This window comes from Megalobrama amblycephala, linkage group LG20 (assembly GCF_018812025.1).
Source record: "Megalobrama amblycephala isolate DHTTF-2021 linkage group LG20, ASM1881202v1, whole genome shotgun sequence".
NCBI classification, from domain to species: domain Eukaryota; kingdom Metazoa; phylum Chordata; class Actinopteri; order Cypriniformes; family Xenocyprididae; genus Megalobrama; species Megalobrama amblycephala.
The window spans coordinates 1,046,234-1,063,278 of record NC_063063.1 but is presented as its reverse complement, the minus strand read 5'-3'; the positions used below and the strand labels follow the sequence as shown (position 1 = coordinate 1,063,278).

At 39.1% G+C, this 17,045-nt stretch overlaps 1 protein-coding gene across 1 annotated transcript; it reads right to left on the bottom strand.

Annotated features, from left to right (window-relative positions):
• Positions 1 to 3,548: 3,548 nt before the first annotated feature.
• bsk146 (brain specific kinase 146) lies at positions 3,549 to 16,840 on the bottom strand. Its single transcript, XM_048171413.1, has 4 exons — positions 16,511 to 16,840; positions 8,149 to 8,359; positions 7,249 to 7,451; positions 3,549 to 4,755 (listed from the first exon to the last, which is right to left on the bottom strand). Exons 2-4 carry the CDS (start codon positions 8,318 to 8,320, stop codon positions 3,961 to 3,963), a joined length of 1,170 nt encoding a protein of 389 aa, XP_048027370.1. The 5' UTR covers positions 8,321 to 8,359; positions 16,511 to 16,840; the 3' UTR covers positions 3,549 to 3,960.
• Positions 16,841 to 17,045: the final 205 nt, after the last annotated feature.

The window sequence follows — 17,045 nt, the reverse complement described above, 5'->3', positions numbered from 1 at the left end:
CGTTTGGGTAGTTTTTGTGTCACCCAGATCCCGGGTCGGACGTAACAACCCAGCGTTTGGGTCGTTTTTGTGTCACCCAGCTCCCGGGTCGGACGTAACAACCCAGCGTTTGGGTAGTTTTTGTGTCACCCAGCTCCTGGGTTGGAAGTAACAACCCAGCGTTTGGGTAGTTTTTGTGTCACCCAGATCCTGGGTCGGACGTAACAACCCAGCGTTTGGGTAGTTTTTGTGTCACCCAGATCCCGGGTCGGACGTAACAACCCAGCGTTTGGGTAGTTTTTGTGTCACCCAGCTCCTGGGTCGGACGTAACAACCCAGCGTTTGGGTAGTTTTTGTGTCACCCAGATCCCGGGTCGGACGTAACAACCCAGCGTTTGGGTAGTTTTTGTGTCACCCAGCTCCTGGGTCGGACGTAACAACCCAGCGTTTGGGTAGTTTTTGTGTCACCCAGATCCCGGGTCGGACGTAACAACCCAGCGTTTGGGTAGTTTTTGTGTTACCCAGCTCCTGGGTCGGACATAACAACCCAGCGTTTGGGTAGTTTTTGTGTTACCCAGCTCCTGGGTCGGAAGTAACAACCCAGGGGTTGAGTTATTTATCCCGTCCAAAGACACGCCTCCTCCAAAACACATGAATGCGCATAGACCAGAAACGAGACGACCAGAGACAATGATATTGGATTACATCCAATTTTACCAGGTGAACCCCACCAAAAATGCAGATTTTACCCCCCAGAACGTGTTTTTACCGGGGGTCGCTGAAATGCAATTGGGCTAGTTTTGAGTAGCAGTTGGGCAGGTTTTGTTGTGAAAATCTGGCCAACCCTGAAAACATGCTATCATTTAATTCAGACCGAATGCAATGAAGGAACATTTTTTATGGTCCTACACCTTCCACAGATGATATAAAAATACATTTAGTCTACTTAGCATAATGATTGCTGTCAGGATATGAGCAGACTTTCAACCAGCATAACAAAACATGTTTCTGTAGAGAATCACCTATTGCACCTTTGTTAGTAAGAGGTAATCAGTCTTACTTTACCCATTCAAATTAGACCGATCTACCTTTATATCTAACTAACATTAAAAAGCTATTCTTGAAGAAAAAAGCAGTTTATGCAAACATTCTATTAATGTTACTGGAGGAATGTTTGTTCATAACTTTGAGGGAACCTTGCCAGAACGTTTCCTGAACTTAAGTCTTCCCTTTCATCCTGACCTGAAAATGATGGGTTTCAGTATGACAGCAGCGGCGCAGATGTGTTTCACACGCACAGGCTTTATCAGGTAGTTCTTGATCTCAGTGAGAAATAAACAACAACAACAACAACAACAACAACAGCATACAAACACGACAACAAAACCAACAATTCATTTGGCTGGCTTGATGTTTTGCCCTATGTCATCTACTAAAAATTTCACTCTGAAACATTATGCAATTGTGACAGCAAAAATTTTCACATTACATCAATTCTCACATATCTTAAAACACTTGTTTTCAATGTTTTCATCAACGTCATGCAGTTATTATGTTTGCTTGCGCAAATTTGCGCTCGTTGTTTTGCATTTCAATTTAAACCAATGTAGAAAATATATAAGATAATACTTTAAAGGGGGAACACCAAAAAAAATTGTACAGTAGGCAAAAATACGTCTTTTCAACCTGTCAGTCTTCAATAGATACTGTATGTCGTTCACCACTACAACCAGTACAGAAGGTACAAGGTTTTTTTTGTTTGTTTTTTGTTTTTTTGCAACAGAAATGTCATAAAGAAATCACAGCCGAACTCTGAGAAATGAAAAATAGGCCTACTCTAAAACATCATGAATAAAACTTTGTCCATAGTTTTCAATTATGTCATGGAGTAGCACGTCTTTCAGCCACATTAAAAAATAAGTTTGGCACAACTGTGCTAAAGTACTAAAATTAAATTAAAAATATTGATGTTTGTTAATCACTATATCAACTGAAAAAATATATATTTCTAAGAATCCTGATAAATTAAGAACAATTAATTAAAAACAACAGTCTACAAGTCAGATTTATAAACACTTCGAGTACATGCGATATCTGTGACACGTTCAAGTGTCATAAACCTCGGCAAAACCTTTCGTTTTGTTGTTGCACGTACTGAACATTAAGTAAATTAGGATTTAAATAACAAAACATCTAAATTCGTAATTTCGTACGCAGCAAATCTCAAACACACATTCACATCATCTGCTCTCATAAATGTCCCGATTCTCACTGTTTGCTTATTCACAGAAATGATTTTGATAAATTCCTCACAAGAATGAAGATCCCAGATATTCTCCTTTCTTTTTTGCTTCATATATTGCTTTAGAGACAATTTGGGGAAGCCCTCGTGTTTCTTCCCGAGCTGGAAGTGGATTCGAGCTTTCAATCCACTCGTGTATTGGTTCATTGCGCGTTAGAAAGCACAACCTGCACGGCATTTCACAGTTTCAGTGCAACGTTTCTTCACAGACTGTTTCTAAACACGCAAATCTATGTTAGGAATGTTAGTCGAGCGAGCGGAGAATCAAACAGACACCAAACACAAACTAAATTCGATTTTTTGCGTTTAAAGATGCGGTCACATTTACCGTTGCTCAGCGAATTTTCGTAGGTGAAATTCAGTCATTTCAAAAGGAATCCACGCCATCGAGGGCGAATGATTTCGCTCATTTTCAAGTTTGTCACGCGAATTCGCCATACAAACAGAAAGGTGCTCGGTTCGAAAGCGACTTCTGTGAGAGCGGTTTTAACGATAGACAACGGATCTTTTCGCCCACAAAAATTTGCTGAATTTACGCTAATGTGACCAGAAGCCCATTTCTGCCACATAAGGAAAAAGTAAAAAATCATAACATAAAAATTACATAAAAAGTCAAACTTACACACTAAGTCGTGTAATTATCAGATGACAAGTCGAAATGATGACCTAATAAGTCAAAATTATGAGTCCAAAAAATGACGAAATTATGATATAAAAAGTCAAAATTATGACATTAAAAGTCATAATTATTACATTAAAATTTGAAAAAATAACAAAAGTCGAAATTATGACAGAACTTTTTATCTCATAATTTTAATGACATTCGAAGTAAAAAATTATGACATACTAAGTCATAATTATGGCATAAAAAGTCTAATAATCTCTACTTTATCATAAATCATAATTTCTACTTTCTATCTCATAATTTAAAGTTTTTAATATGTTAGTCATAATTATAATTGTCATAATTATGACTTAGTATGTCAATTTTTTACTATCTCATAATTTTGACTGTTATAATTATGACATGAAAAGTCAAAATTATGATATTCGAAGTAAAAATTATGACCTAGTCGAAATTATGACATTCAAAATAAAAATTATGATTTAAAAAGTCATTAATATGACAGTCAAAATTATGACATAAAAAGTCATAATTATGGCACATCATAATTTCTACTTTTTATCTCATAAATTAAACTTTTTAATATTAGTCATAATTATAATTGTCATAATTATGACTTAGTATGTCAATTTTTTACTATCTCATAATTTTGACTGTTATTATTATGACATGAAAAGTCAAAATTATGACCTAGTCGAAATTATGACATTCAAAGTAACAATTATGACTTAAAAAGTCATTATTATGACAGTCAAAATTGACAGTCATAATTTTTATCAGTAATTTCAATTTTTCATCTCATAATTATAACTGTCAGAATTATGACTTAGTATGTCATAATTTTGACTTTAATCTCAAATATGACTTAGTATGTCATAAATTCGACTTATGTCATAATTATGACTTTTTATGTTATAATTTTATGTGGTGGAAATGGGCTTCCATACAATAGCGCTATATTGTTCGTCAAACTCCGTTACGGATGTGTGCGAGTGTTTGGAGTCTCTTATGGATGCGAATGCTTGTGCGCATGTTGATCCCGTCAGCTGTGCGTTCACACGCAGATCTCTATAGGCGTCGTGACCAGGATGCGGCTGCTAGGAGGACTGTCTCTGGCCGAACGCTCATAGCTGTTGGTGGAAGACACGGAGCTGTTCGTGGACACGGAGGTGAAGTGGTGAGTCGATCCGGAGTCCACGCCGTTGCTCTTGGAAGCCGTCGGAGACAAGGTCTGCTGCTTCATGCGGCCCACCAGCAGCTCCTCCTCCTCAGATGAAGAGTTCAGCGTGGCCTGATTGTGGTTTCCGCTGCTCTGGCCATCCAGCATCCAACGGTGGCTGAAATGCACGAACACCTCCTTGACCAAGCAGCGGCGTTCCTGCTCCAAGGCCAGGAGCTTTCTGAACATGCGCAGGGCTTCGTCCGTGAAGCGGCGCCACTGGGACGGCACAGTGCCCGTCCGCCGCCTCTGCCAGCGCACAAACTCTTCGTAGAAAGTGTCGGACGGCATGGCCTTCTCCCAGGGAAAGTTCCCGGTGAGCATGCAGAAGAGCAGCACTCCGAAGGCCCACACGTCCGTGCTGTAGTCCACACAGAAACCCTCGTGTTTGGACGTGTCGCAGAGCTCCGGCGCCGTGTAGGGGATGGTGCCGCTCACGCGCTTCACTGGCGAGCCGGCGCGCCGCGTCATGCCAAAATCCGACAGCTTGACCCTGCGACACTCCTTGTCGAAGATTAAGATGTTCTCGGGCTTGATGTCTCTGTGCACAAGCTTCTTGGAGTGCAGGTAGTCCAGGGCAATGGCCACCTGATGGACGCAGCGCTTCGCCACCGGCTCCGGCAGTCCCACCTGTGCCGAAACATTGAGAATAATCAGTCACCGACACAACAAAGATCATCGCCATCAGTGCTTATATCAATCGAGGTTTAACCTTTTAACCATCACCGCCCCCTGTTTAGGCACAGATCTGAACTTCAATGGTTGTAGTTCAAGAATGCTTTGGACTAAAGACCTAAGGTTGGCCTGTTTTAAAGAAGACACTCAAACAGCTTTAAAAAATTGTAATAGATAACAATTAGATACGATAATAGCATTACAGAAGTTTAAGTTTACTGTAAAGCAAATGTACCAAACTAAACATTTTTATTTTATACAAAATATACACTGATCAGGCATAACATTATCACCACCTTCCTAATATTGTGTTGGACCCCTTTAAGCGAGCTCTTGGTGCATTATAGTCCTTCACGTCTATTGCGATCTCAGAATTCAGGCCAGTTGATAATACCCAGAATATCAAAATCAACTGAAGGCGGCAGATCCTTTTCCTATTTAGCACCTAAACTCTGGGAACAATCTTCCTAGCATTGTTCGGGAAGCAGACACACTCTGTCAGTTTAAATCTAGACTAAAAACACATCTCTTTGCTCTTGCATACACATAACACATTATCAATACATTAACATTTTTCAAATCCGTTAAAGGATTGTTACGCTGCAATAATTAGGTCGGCCGGAACCGAGAACATTTCCTATAACACTAGATATACCTGTACATCAGAATAAGAATGGCATCTACGCTAATATCTGTCTCTCTGCTTATCCTGAGGTTTTCCGGGTGCTGGATCCAGGCCGTATCCAGATCAGATGGAGAACCTGTGTCTGGACCTGACTACAACGTAGCCCAGGAGACAATGGGCCTACAGATCCAGTTCTGGCTGCATCTATAATTCAGATTTTTAAATCTCCGTATCCGCTTACATATATTTATATATAATCTATTTTTAATCTCTATAATAAAAATGTATAATTCAGATTTTGATCTCCATATCCATTTACATATATTATATATATCTTCCAAGGGGTTTTTTCCCTCCTAGGACTTTTTTCCCAGTGCTAGCACGCTGGGTTTTTCTCCTAGGGGTTTTTTTCCACCCCTGGGATCAGCCGACATTGGCTTAATGTAGCACCATCTTGTATATGTTACATATTACCACGCTTGCTTGTACAGCTTATTTTTAACCATTTCTCTTTTTTCTGTGCTCCTAATATGTAAAGCTGCTTTGAAACAATTACAAATTGTAAAAAGCGCTATATAAATAAATTTGACTTGACTTGACTTGACTTGCTGCCAAAACAGCCCTGACCTGTTGAGGCATGGACTCCTCTAGACCCCTGAAGGTGTGCTGTGGGATCTGCACCAAGATGTTAGCAGCAGATCCTTTAAGTCCTGTAAGTTTTAAGGTGGAGCCTCCATGAGTCGGACTTGTTTGTTCAGCACATCCCACAGATGCTCGATTGGATTGAGATCTGGGGAATTTGGAGGCCAAGTCAACACCTCAAACTCGTTGTTGTGCTCCTCAAACCATTCCTGAACCATTTCTGCTTTGTGTCAGGAGCATTATCCTGCTGAAAGAGGCCACAGCCACCAGGGAATACCATTTCCATGAAAGGCTGTACATGGTCTGAACAAATGCTTAGGTAGGTGGTACGTGTCAGAAGTAACATCCACATGGATGGCAGGACCCAAGGTTTCCCAGCAGAACATTGCCCAAAGCATCACACTGCCTCCGCCGGCTTGCCTTCTTCCCATAGTGCATCCTGGTGTCATGTGTTCCCCAGGTAAGAGATGCACACGCACCCGGCCATACACGTGATGTAAAAGAAGACATGATTCATCAGACCAGGCCACCTTCTTCCATTGCTCCGTGGTCCTGTTCTGATGCTCACGTGTCCACTGTTGGCACTGTTGGCACTTTCGGCGGTGGACAGGGGTCAGCATGGGCTCCCTGACTGGTCTGCAGCTATGCAGCTCCATACGCAACAAACTGTGATGCACGTCAGAACCAGCATTAACTTCTTGAGCAATTTGAGCTACAGGAGCTCGTCTGTTGGATCGGACCACACGGGCCAGCCTTCGCTGAGCCTCGGCCGCCCATGACCCTGTCTCCGGTTCACCACTGTTCCTTCCTTGGAGCACTTTTGATAGATACTGACCACTGCAGACCGGGAACACCCCACAAGAGCTGCAGTTTTGGAGATGCTCTGACCCAGTCGTCTAGTCATCACAATTTGGTCCATGTCAATCTCGCTCAAATCCTTACGCTTGCCCATTTTTCCTGCTTCTAACACATCAACTTTGAGGACAAAATGTTCACTTGCTGCCTAATATATGAGTGATCAGTGTTATTCACTTCACCTGTCAGTGCTCATAATGTTATGCCAGTGTATATTTGGTGTATGTTTTGTATACATAATATATTGCCCTTACAAATGTAAAAAAAACGCCCCTGGAAATCAATGGAAACTATTGCATTACGCTTGTTAAATGATGCTGCATTACCTGTGGTGGAATGATATCAAACAGGTCTCCAGACGGGGCGTACTCCTGTGCAAAAACATAGTACTCCTCCGTTTCAAACGCAATGCCAGACATGTTGATGACAAAGGGACACGGAGAAAGATAGAGGGAGATGCTGTACTCTCTTAAGAAACTCTTCAGCTTGGTTGTTTTCTTCTTTAGGAACTTAAGAGCCATCTTGTTACCTGTAGGTTGAGGAAAGCAAAACATGCGATGTGTGAATTCATTCAGTTAAAGCTTTATTGGTTTAGTGCACCTGATCCTTCCCCTCTTAGAACACAAATATGTTATATGAACATTTTGCAATTGTTTATATCTCACAATTTTGACTTTATAACCTGCAATTTATATTAAAAAATTTTGAATTGCGAGTTTATATCATACAATTCTGACTTTATTTCTCGCAATTGCAAGTTTATATCACACAATTCTGAGCAACAAGCTTCCATAGTTTGTCATTTTTATTAATTTTAGGTTGTTCTTTTTCTTAAACATGGTTATTGACTATATCCTACAGTCACATGTTTTATTCCCGAGTGAATCTGTGTTTTGAATGAATTGGTTGAGTAAATGATTCAATGACTCGCTCAAGTGTTTCATTTTCTGAATGAATCAGTGTTTTAGAAAGAATTGGTTGAATGAATGATTCAGTGACTTATTCATAAATTCATCTGTCGCCACCTACTGGAGTAATGATGTTTATTAGGTTTTAGATTATTTTATTGATTTTAGTACTTAAATTTAAAATAAGGAAAAGAGAAATGTTGCCTTGGCAACTAGATGAAATAAAATGGATATATATATATATATTTTATTTCAGTTAATGTTTATTTTTAAGTATTGAAAACAGTTCACGATAATAACCCTGGAACTGTGCTGTACCTCTGATCTTATGGATGACGAGGTCCACCTTCCCATAGGTTCCCTTGCCAAGCTCCCGTATGACTTCATAGTATTTGTTGACCTCGACCTTCTCCAGGTTTTGAGCTGTGAACAGCTGCAGTTCCTCCAGGATGTCGACGGACACGCGCGAGACGACGGGAGAAGAGCTCATTCTTGCGGGGGAACAGCTGCTGACTACCGCTCAGCCTTACTGCAACACAAAAACAAGCAAACGCATTTCAATTTGGGAGCCGCCTTCCCCTGCTGAGGACTGAGTGAAACGCTAGCGATTGCCTTGCATCCTGCTCTGCCGCAGGGAATGTAATTATCCTGCAGATAAGGGACATGTGCTCTGAGGAGAGGGATTTCACTTACCCTGATCTAACCTGCTAATCTCGCCACTTTCATGTCTCAGTACTCTTGCTCTCTCAGTGTTTGGGTTCTGTGGCTTATGCAGCATTGTAATCGTCTGATCCTTAATGTCTCTGTCTTGGATATTTATCATTTCATTACATTTTAAAGAAGCGCTCGACTGTTTACAAGTCAGACCTGATCTGCTGTTGCATAACCTACTGTACTTACAAGTAAGATGATCAAATAGGTTTTGAAATTGGAAAAATGAGTTTTAGAAGTTCTTAGTATTTGGTTTGGCACTTGGAGCTGCATGCAAGGGTTGCACAGCAAAACTAGCCCAATGGCCAATCAGAAGTAGCCCAAAATTATTTTAAAAATATGAGTAATTAATAATGAGAACATTGCAAGTTGCTTTGTTTATTTGTGTTCCATAAGCAAACCAACACACAGTAGCAGTGTTTCCTGAATGAATCAGTGTTTTTGAAAAAATAAATAATGATTCAATGCCTCAGTCACTTGTTTAGTTCCCGAATAAATCAGTGTTTTGAATTAATTCCAGGGCTGGGAAAATAAATCGATGCATCGCGAATTCAGAAATGATTCTGGAGCGATTCTGAGATTTTCCGAATGCATCGCGATTCTCTCTGGAATCGATTCTGAGCTTAGTTTTTAACAGAAGATGGCAATACGTGCTTTAGAAACAGTCGTACTCTTCTTGCTTCCAATTCCTTACACACACCACTTGAAACTTCTATAAAATAATCATTCATAAGTTCAAAAAGGTTGAAGTGAATTACAAGGGTGTTTGCAGTGGGCTGTTTACATTAATCTTGCATCATAAAAGCATTCTCAGACTCGGCCGAATGCACAAGCGCTCTTCTTCATGAGTATTTGAATGCACGGTTAAAAACTAGCCTAGAGCGCCATCTGCTGTTAAAAACTAAGCTCAGAATCGATTCTAGAAGCATCGATTTATTGTCACAGCCCTAATTAATTGGTTGAGAGAATAATTCAATGACTCAGTCAGTTGTTTAGTTCCCATATAAATCAGTGTTTTGAATTAATTGGTTGAGAGAATGATTCAGTGACTTCAGTGACTCACTTGTTTCATTCCTGAATTAATCATTGTTTTTCAACAAATCAGTTGAATAAATAAGTGTTTTTGACTTGAAGCAGACCAATCAGTGAATGACATCAAAGTACCGCGAGAGTGATTCTCTAAACGCTCTCGTGGTACTTTGATGTCATACACAGGTTGGTCTGCGCACTGCGCAGTGCTGTCGAACACACCTAAAGCCGAAATTATACTTCACTTTTTACATATGCACGAGGGTCAGCGTGTAGTGCGCGTGACGCGGATTTGCCCTGGGGCGTCGATTCACAAGGTAGCCGAAAAAACCTGCATAAAAAGAACAGACAGGAACGCATGCAAGCTACAGCGAAGATGGAGGCCTACATAGACAAGAGATTAGGTTAGAAAGTAAATTGTAGCATGAAAGAATACAAATATATTTACATGGGTTGTAACTAAAGAGATTGCTCAAAACTGTGCATACGTCGAACGCCTGTGTACGCGCACGAGTCAAGTGAAGTATACTTTGCAAGGCTGTGCATTTGACTATGTAAATGCCTAAAAAACTGCCTAGGGCTTAACAATTTAATGATTCAATAACTTGTTTTTGTTCCCGAATGAATCAGTTGAATGAATGATTCAATGACTCACTCATAAAAGTAATTTGTCGCCACCTACTGGAGTAATGATGTAACCTGCAGAAAGATACACAGCACTAATGTCACAACAAACCAAGACAAACGGAGCGATACGATCCGTGAAAAGTCCCAGTGCTATTGGATGATTATCAGCACTCTTGGAACCACTCGGCCAATCAGATTCCAGGGCCGGAACTAATCTAATCAGCCACAAGTCATTGGACGATAAAGTAAAACAGTTCAATTACCCCCAATTACTCAGTCTGGCTGATATTATCAGTCAGGTCAATCACTAGTTCTAATCTTATTATTAAATTAGAAAACAATAAAACATAATGTCAGAATCGCAGCCCATCTGTCCCTCAGCAGGGTCATTAGCTACTGCCGGTGCATCAGAAGTGCTTAGCTTGCATTGGATTTTAAACAGCCATGATAGTCTAGTTACATTTATTTCTACAGTGCAAAATGTTTTAAAGCAGCTTCAGTAATAAACTGGAAAATAAATGCAAAATTCATCGATTATACAAGTTCAAGCTCTGTGACAATAATGTCATTATCCAGCTGGAACGGCTTTCTTATTCACAGCGTACGTTATTGATCTTACACCTGCATTATACATTACATGTCATGACACCTCCTTCAGCTTGCACAAAAACATCAATAGAGTTTTTTACATTTGATGAATAATGTGAGTGCAAAAACTCGCCAATGCGATGGTGATGCTAAGGTGTTCTGGGTGGGTGCCAGGGCACTGAAATGTGGGTTGGTAAGGTAGTTTATGACATAACCCACCTCTCCTTAACAAACTGCATGAACTTTCATCATTCATATTGAAGGTGCAGGACGAGTTATATTCTCAATACTTGGTCAAATTCCCACTAATAACCATTATTAAACAGACTTCAAATGCAGTCTGGAAATCTGACATATTCACACCAGGACTTCATAAAGAGCGCAGAACATGCCAAGAATAAAGCCGGGCTGGTGCAGTATATGACTCACCGGGTCAAAGCTGCTCGAGGCAAAGAAACGCAAATATAGATCATCATCTCTGCTGTAAAGTCAAACCTTGACATCTGAAGACATTTCAACAGACTTTACGCACACATTCTGGTACAGGACGTTCTGAGTTGTTTTTGCACAGACCTCCACTGCTTCTCATCATTACACAGCCGTTTAAAATCATCAAACAACCATGGCTCATTTATTCCCGAGCGCAAGCTATTTTGTCATTCCGTTATCCAAGCCGCAGCCAGGAAAAAGCAGACAAGAGGGAAGGAAAGGAAAATGAAACACGGGCCTTTAATCTCTCTCAGTACTTCCACACTAGAATATTCATGTCACTCATGTCTGCAGGTCTGATGGTGTTTCTCGCCTACAGACACGCTTGTTTTCTTCACTAACCCTCAAAGACTTTCTGCACTTGATTATTAATGAAGGCATATGACGGAGGGGTGAAGGATTTTGATGGATTGGTAGAAAGTGACAACGCAAGGACTTTACGTCAATCAGATGTGATAAGCTTTTGTTGATAGAGAAGAGTCACTTCACATTTGACCTTTACGACTCATATGAACATTTTGTGAGAGTTTATAAGGAGTAAACATTGTGACTCTGTGGATCTAAAAAATGCTGGGTTAAAAACAACCCAAGTTGGGTTGAAAATGGACAAATTGGGTTAAATGTTTGCTCAACATTATGGGCAGTTTTATCAAAGTCCCTTTAAGACAAGTCATTTCACTCGGCGGCCATCTTCAAATTCAACATCAAATTCTCCAAAACTGTTTGCCAAGCTTTCGATTCAATTTCATATTTGTAATCACAAATCAAATCTAACAACAACTGTCTCATAATTTTTTCCCAAACGCTCGAATAATGACAAAAAAACTGTATTTTTTTGGCTGGTTCAAGCTAATGCGCATGCGCAGACGTAAATGCGCGTCTCCTGTGCCTCATTTCGGAGGCGCGCTTCTGGCTGTTTCTATAGAAACTGGTGATTCTAACGGCCGCTGCAGTGACGCGATGACTTTACCAATCGGCGATTGGCTCTTATTTAGAAGGCGGGACTTATTCCGCCATATTGTGCGTTTCACTTTCTCCCATTCAAAACAATACAAGTGACACATCTTGTGTTATTCTATAGTCTTTGATTTTATTTAACTCAACTATTGTTTAAAAACTATATGTCTGGCTTCGTTGTCTTTTGACTTCCGGCTTGTATTTCCAAGCTATCTTATGAATGAATGAACCATTTTAAAATCAAAATAAGACATGTTTAAACATAACAATGCTCATGAAATTAAAAAACACGTAAATCACTTCACCAGAATTATTCACAGCGATAATTACAGGGCTAGAGGAAGTTCAAAGACAATATTCTAAAGATCGGCGCGCATGTTTCTCTGGAAAGCTATTTCTGGCTTAAAATGAACATTTATTAATAACACATAATTACTAGAGGAAACAATCAAAAGCTGAACATTTATTAATAAGCAATTTGTGTATTGTTTAATATTCATTAAACTTTTTAAAACATTTTAATAAATGTAAACAATGTAATAAAAAAGTAAATAAACATAGGCTATTAATAAATGTTCATTTCCAACATACTTTGGGTTAATTTTAAGCAAGAAATACAGTAATGTTTAAACAATAGTTGAGTTAAATAAAACTACCCAACAGGTTGGGCAAACATTTAACCCAGTCGCTGGGTTTGTCCATTTTTAACCCAGCATTTTTAGAGTGTATGTATATTAGCGCAGAGATTCCTGAAGAAATGGGATAACCTTTAACTCAATATTGCATGTTTTTACTATGGTATGTTTTTACTTTTACTATGGTAACATTTTAAAGTCAAGTCAGCTGATGCCGTCATCTTGTTGTATTGTTTAGTTTAGGGAAATCATCTGCTTAAGTCTATTTCATATATATGCATACATGCATGTAACTACGGTTGCAGACGCTGTCAACTTGCTCTCGAATGTTCTTTAAGACGAGTCATTTCATTCGGCGGCCATCTTTGAAACGCCTCTCGGGCATTCTGGGCATCATGCAGCTCCTATCACTTTGAATGGGGAAACATCAAATTCTCCAAAGCTGTTCACCAAGCTTTTTATTAAATTTAATATTTGAAATCAACAATGAAATCTGACAACAACGGTCTCACAAACGCTCGAATCATGACAAAAAACAGCATTTTTCAGGCTGGATGAAGCTAATGCGCAGTCCCAAGTGCGCGTCTGACTGTTTCTAATGGCCGCTAATGACTTTACCAATCGCCGATTGGCTCTTATTTAGAAGGCAGGACTTATTCTGCCATATTGTGCATTGCATGGTCTCCCACTCATAATAATACGAGTGCACCTTCTTTCTGAAGTCTGAATGTTCACGGACCGCTCCAGTGGGCGGCTTACGTATATATCTAATGCAGCAGCATTAACTAGTTTTCTGTATTCTAATGCCAAGAAAATGAAACACAAATGTACATTACATAATAATAATAAAAAAAAAAAACATATAAAAACACTTTGACCAACTAATGAGAAACGAGTGGGAGACATTTTGAATTTCACGATAGGCTATATGCACGGTTACTTCCTGGTTGTTGTTAAGCCAGCTCGGGCATTTCCGGTGAACTGTTAGCTGTTCATTCTGTAGTCGCTGTACATCGACACAAAACCATCAATGGTTGACTTTTTAATGTTGTATTCATATTTTAATGCAGTTACCTAATTTGCCAATAAACCAGTTTTATTGATTGCGATAAAGACGAAGCTATTGGGATCGTTTAAAAACGCTGTCTGTAATTAGACACACACACATTATTTTCTCCAGCACTTCAAATGTTATTTTTAATGTGATGACCACAAACATTACTTGTTCATCCTTCTGAGATTGTCCCCATTGTAAATGTTTAAACGAATGTTTAAAAATGTAGGAAATTCAACATTTGATAGAAAACACATTTAAAAATAAAAAAGACAATAATTACCACTTTAACCAGCAGGTGGCGGCAAAGTAGCATTTATTTGCACATATATCAGCCATTTCCTCTAATCGTTTTTCACTTCGTTTTTGACTAAATAATAAACATTATAAAATAACTAGGTTTAAAAACACATTTTGTCAATGTGAAGTATGAAATACTCAGAAAATCTCCTGAAAAACAATAACTTTTCTTGTGAATGAATGACACAGAAAGCGAGCGCCGCTCTCTCTTTATAATCACAGCAGCTGTCAGTCAGAGCAGCTCAAGATCAATGATTTCAGCACACTTTATTCAATTAATCTAACTAAAGTGCACAATAAATATTTAATTTTTGAAGCTTTTTTTCACATAAAAGTGTGAAAACTGATGGTCGAATTGAATTTAGCCGAGGAGGAACACTGAGGTACGTCTTTATTTATTTATTTTTTTATGCCGTCTTGTGTTTGAATAACTAAATTAATGCTATGCCTGACTATTTAAGTGACTATATTCTGATTATAAACTAAGTGATGCTCAACACACCAGCACATGACTCTCACCGGAAGTTCTCCAGCTGGCTTATATTATTGCGGAAGTTCTAAAGAACGCTCATATAGTCCATTATACACTTAAGAAAACAAAACAAATGCAGTGTTTTTTAATGTATGCTCTATTAAAAGACTCAAAAACTACTATCAACACTGTTTAGTTATCTTAAACTATACATTTAAAATCATTTTTTTTGAGAGAGAGACAACATAGTCAATCCAACAGCGGATTTGAAGCACAGCCAAGTACATTTCATGTGCAACAGACACTCAAAAGCTTCACAAGCTCTTCAAAGTCAACATTTTCCATGATTAAGCCTTTCATTTTTTTCCTAATGCATTGCATAAGACAGAACAATCACACAAGACATTAAAATTAAAAAGCTTGCAGGGGAAAACCCAGAAATCACCAGGCAGTACCATGGTATAATGACTGATGCTTTTTATATACTACTTAATTATTATTATTATATTCATTGACATACTACTCCAAGGCACTTCAAACAATTGGAACTATTATGGTAAACATTGTTTTATTATTATATACACGTGCAAAAATCCACAATATTGCTGCCATATCCAAAAAACATGGTACTAATAGGTTTAAACAAATTGGTGTTAACAATAAAACCTGATTGAAGGATGCACATGCGCACAAATGTCTGCTGGGACAATACTGTTTATGTGGTGATACAAGAAATGAACAGGAGGTCATGTGGAGCAGCGCCATTAATTAAAAACTGTGACTCTCTCACCTTGTGTTCAGACCACAGGAGTGTGAAAGGAGAGCCAGAGAGACAATAAAACATGATCGCATTCATTTTCCCCAAATGTGCAGGATGGATGTGTGGATGGAAGCAAAGCGCTGCTCGTGCAAATCAGTCTGTGTATCTACTAGAAAACGAATGTGAAGATCTGAAGCATCGCATGTGTTTGTGTAAGGCATTCAGCAGCAGCCAATGTAAATTGCACTGATGTTCAGCATCCGCTAGAGGCCATCAGCATCTGAACCGCTCTTATTCCCCAGGCCGGTCTGCTCATTTTTCATCCGGCCTCTGACAGCATCCATTTAACGGTGTTGAGTTCTGGGTGACCTGCGGATACCTGCAGACTCATCCTATCCGCACTGAGAACAACAGCAGCAGACACACACACACACACACACACACACACACACACACACACACACACACTGTGCTGCCTGCAATCTGCAGACTCACACACACACACACACACACACACACACACTCTTCTTAAAGGGGGAATACGTTTACATGATGAACAGGACAAAGGGAATATATCCAGAAAAAAAAGAAAAAAGATTTACCTTACTGATTTTTTTGTTAGCTAAATTTAATTTTATTATATATATATATATATATATATATATATATATATATATATATATATATGTTTATTATTATTTATTACACATTATTTTTATCTATTATTTGTATTATTATTATTCATCCAATTCGCTCCACTAAGTGAATAATAATAATAATAGTGGTATTATTATTATTGCTCATGTTTTATTCTCCAATCACAAAATTATAATTATAATAATAACACCGTTATTGTTGTTATTATTATTATTTTCATGCATCTCCTATTGCATATTCTGCATATTCTGCAGTGATGTTTAGCCAGCGGTAATTATTATTCATATTACCCCATCAGCCCTCAGCAGGACAGTCCATTATAATCGAGCATTATATGCATCAAGTCCACGTCAACTGCTGCAATGTAGTAATATTGTTGACATCAAGCGGAATGTACTCACCAAACCATTAAATCCGTCCGAAACACCAGGGCTTCTGTTTCTATCCAGAAATACAGTGATGAGGGTGTTTTCTCATGGTACAGTGGCGTGTCTCTCTTATCCGCATTTGTGTTGGAGAATCAGACGGTCCGCTGCAGCAGAACTCACCCGGCGCGGATCAATTGATACTGGGGAAAAAAAATCACAGCTTCCGAGCGGGGCTGTTGAAACCCCGCCCACCGCGAGCGTCAGCCAATAGCAGCGCAGGTCGCTCCCTCGCGACACCTGATTACACTCCGCCTACTGTGCGCATCAGCCAGTAACAGCACAAGTTGCTCCCTCGCGACAATCAAAAGCAGCATTAGTCGCTAAAGATGCATTTTTATTTTAAAAATATTAGATTTAATTGCATAATTTAAATGTATATTTTAGCATATCTTTCGTTCACAACTAGGTGCATTTTAATGTCCATTCATTGTAATGCCATGCAAATGCATTTTTTTTTTTTGCTTTTACTAATTAAGGGCCAATCCTCGATTTACTAAAACGTGCACAC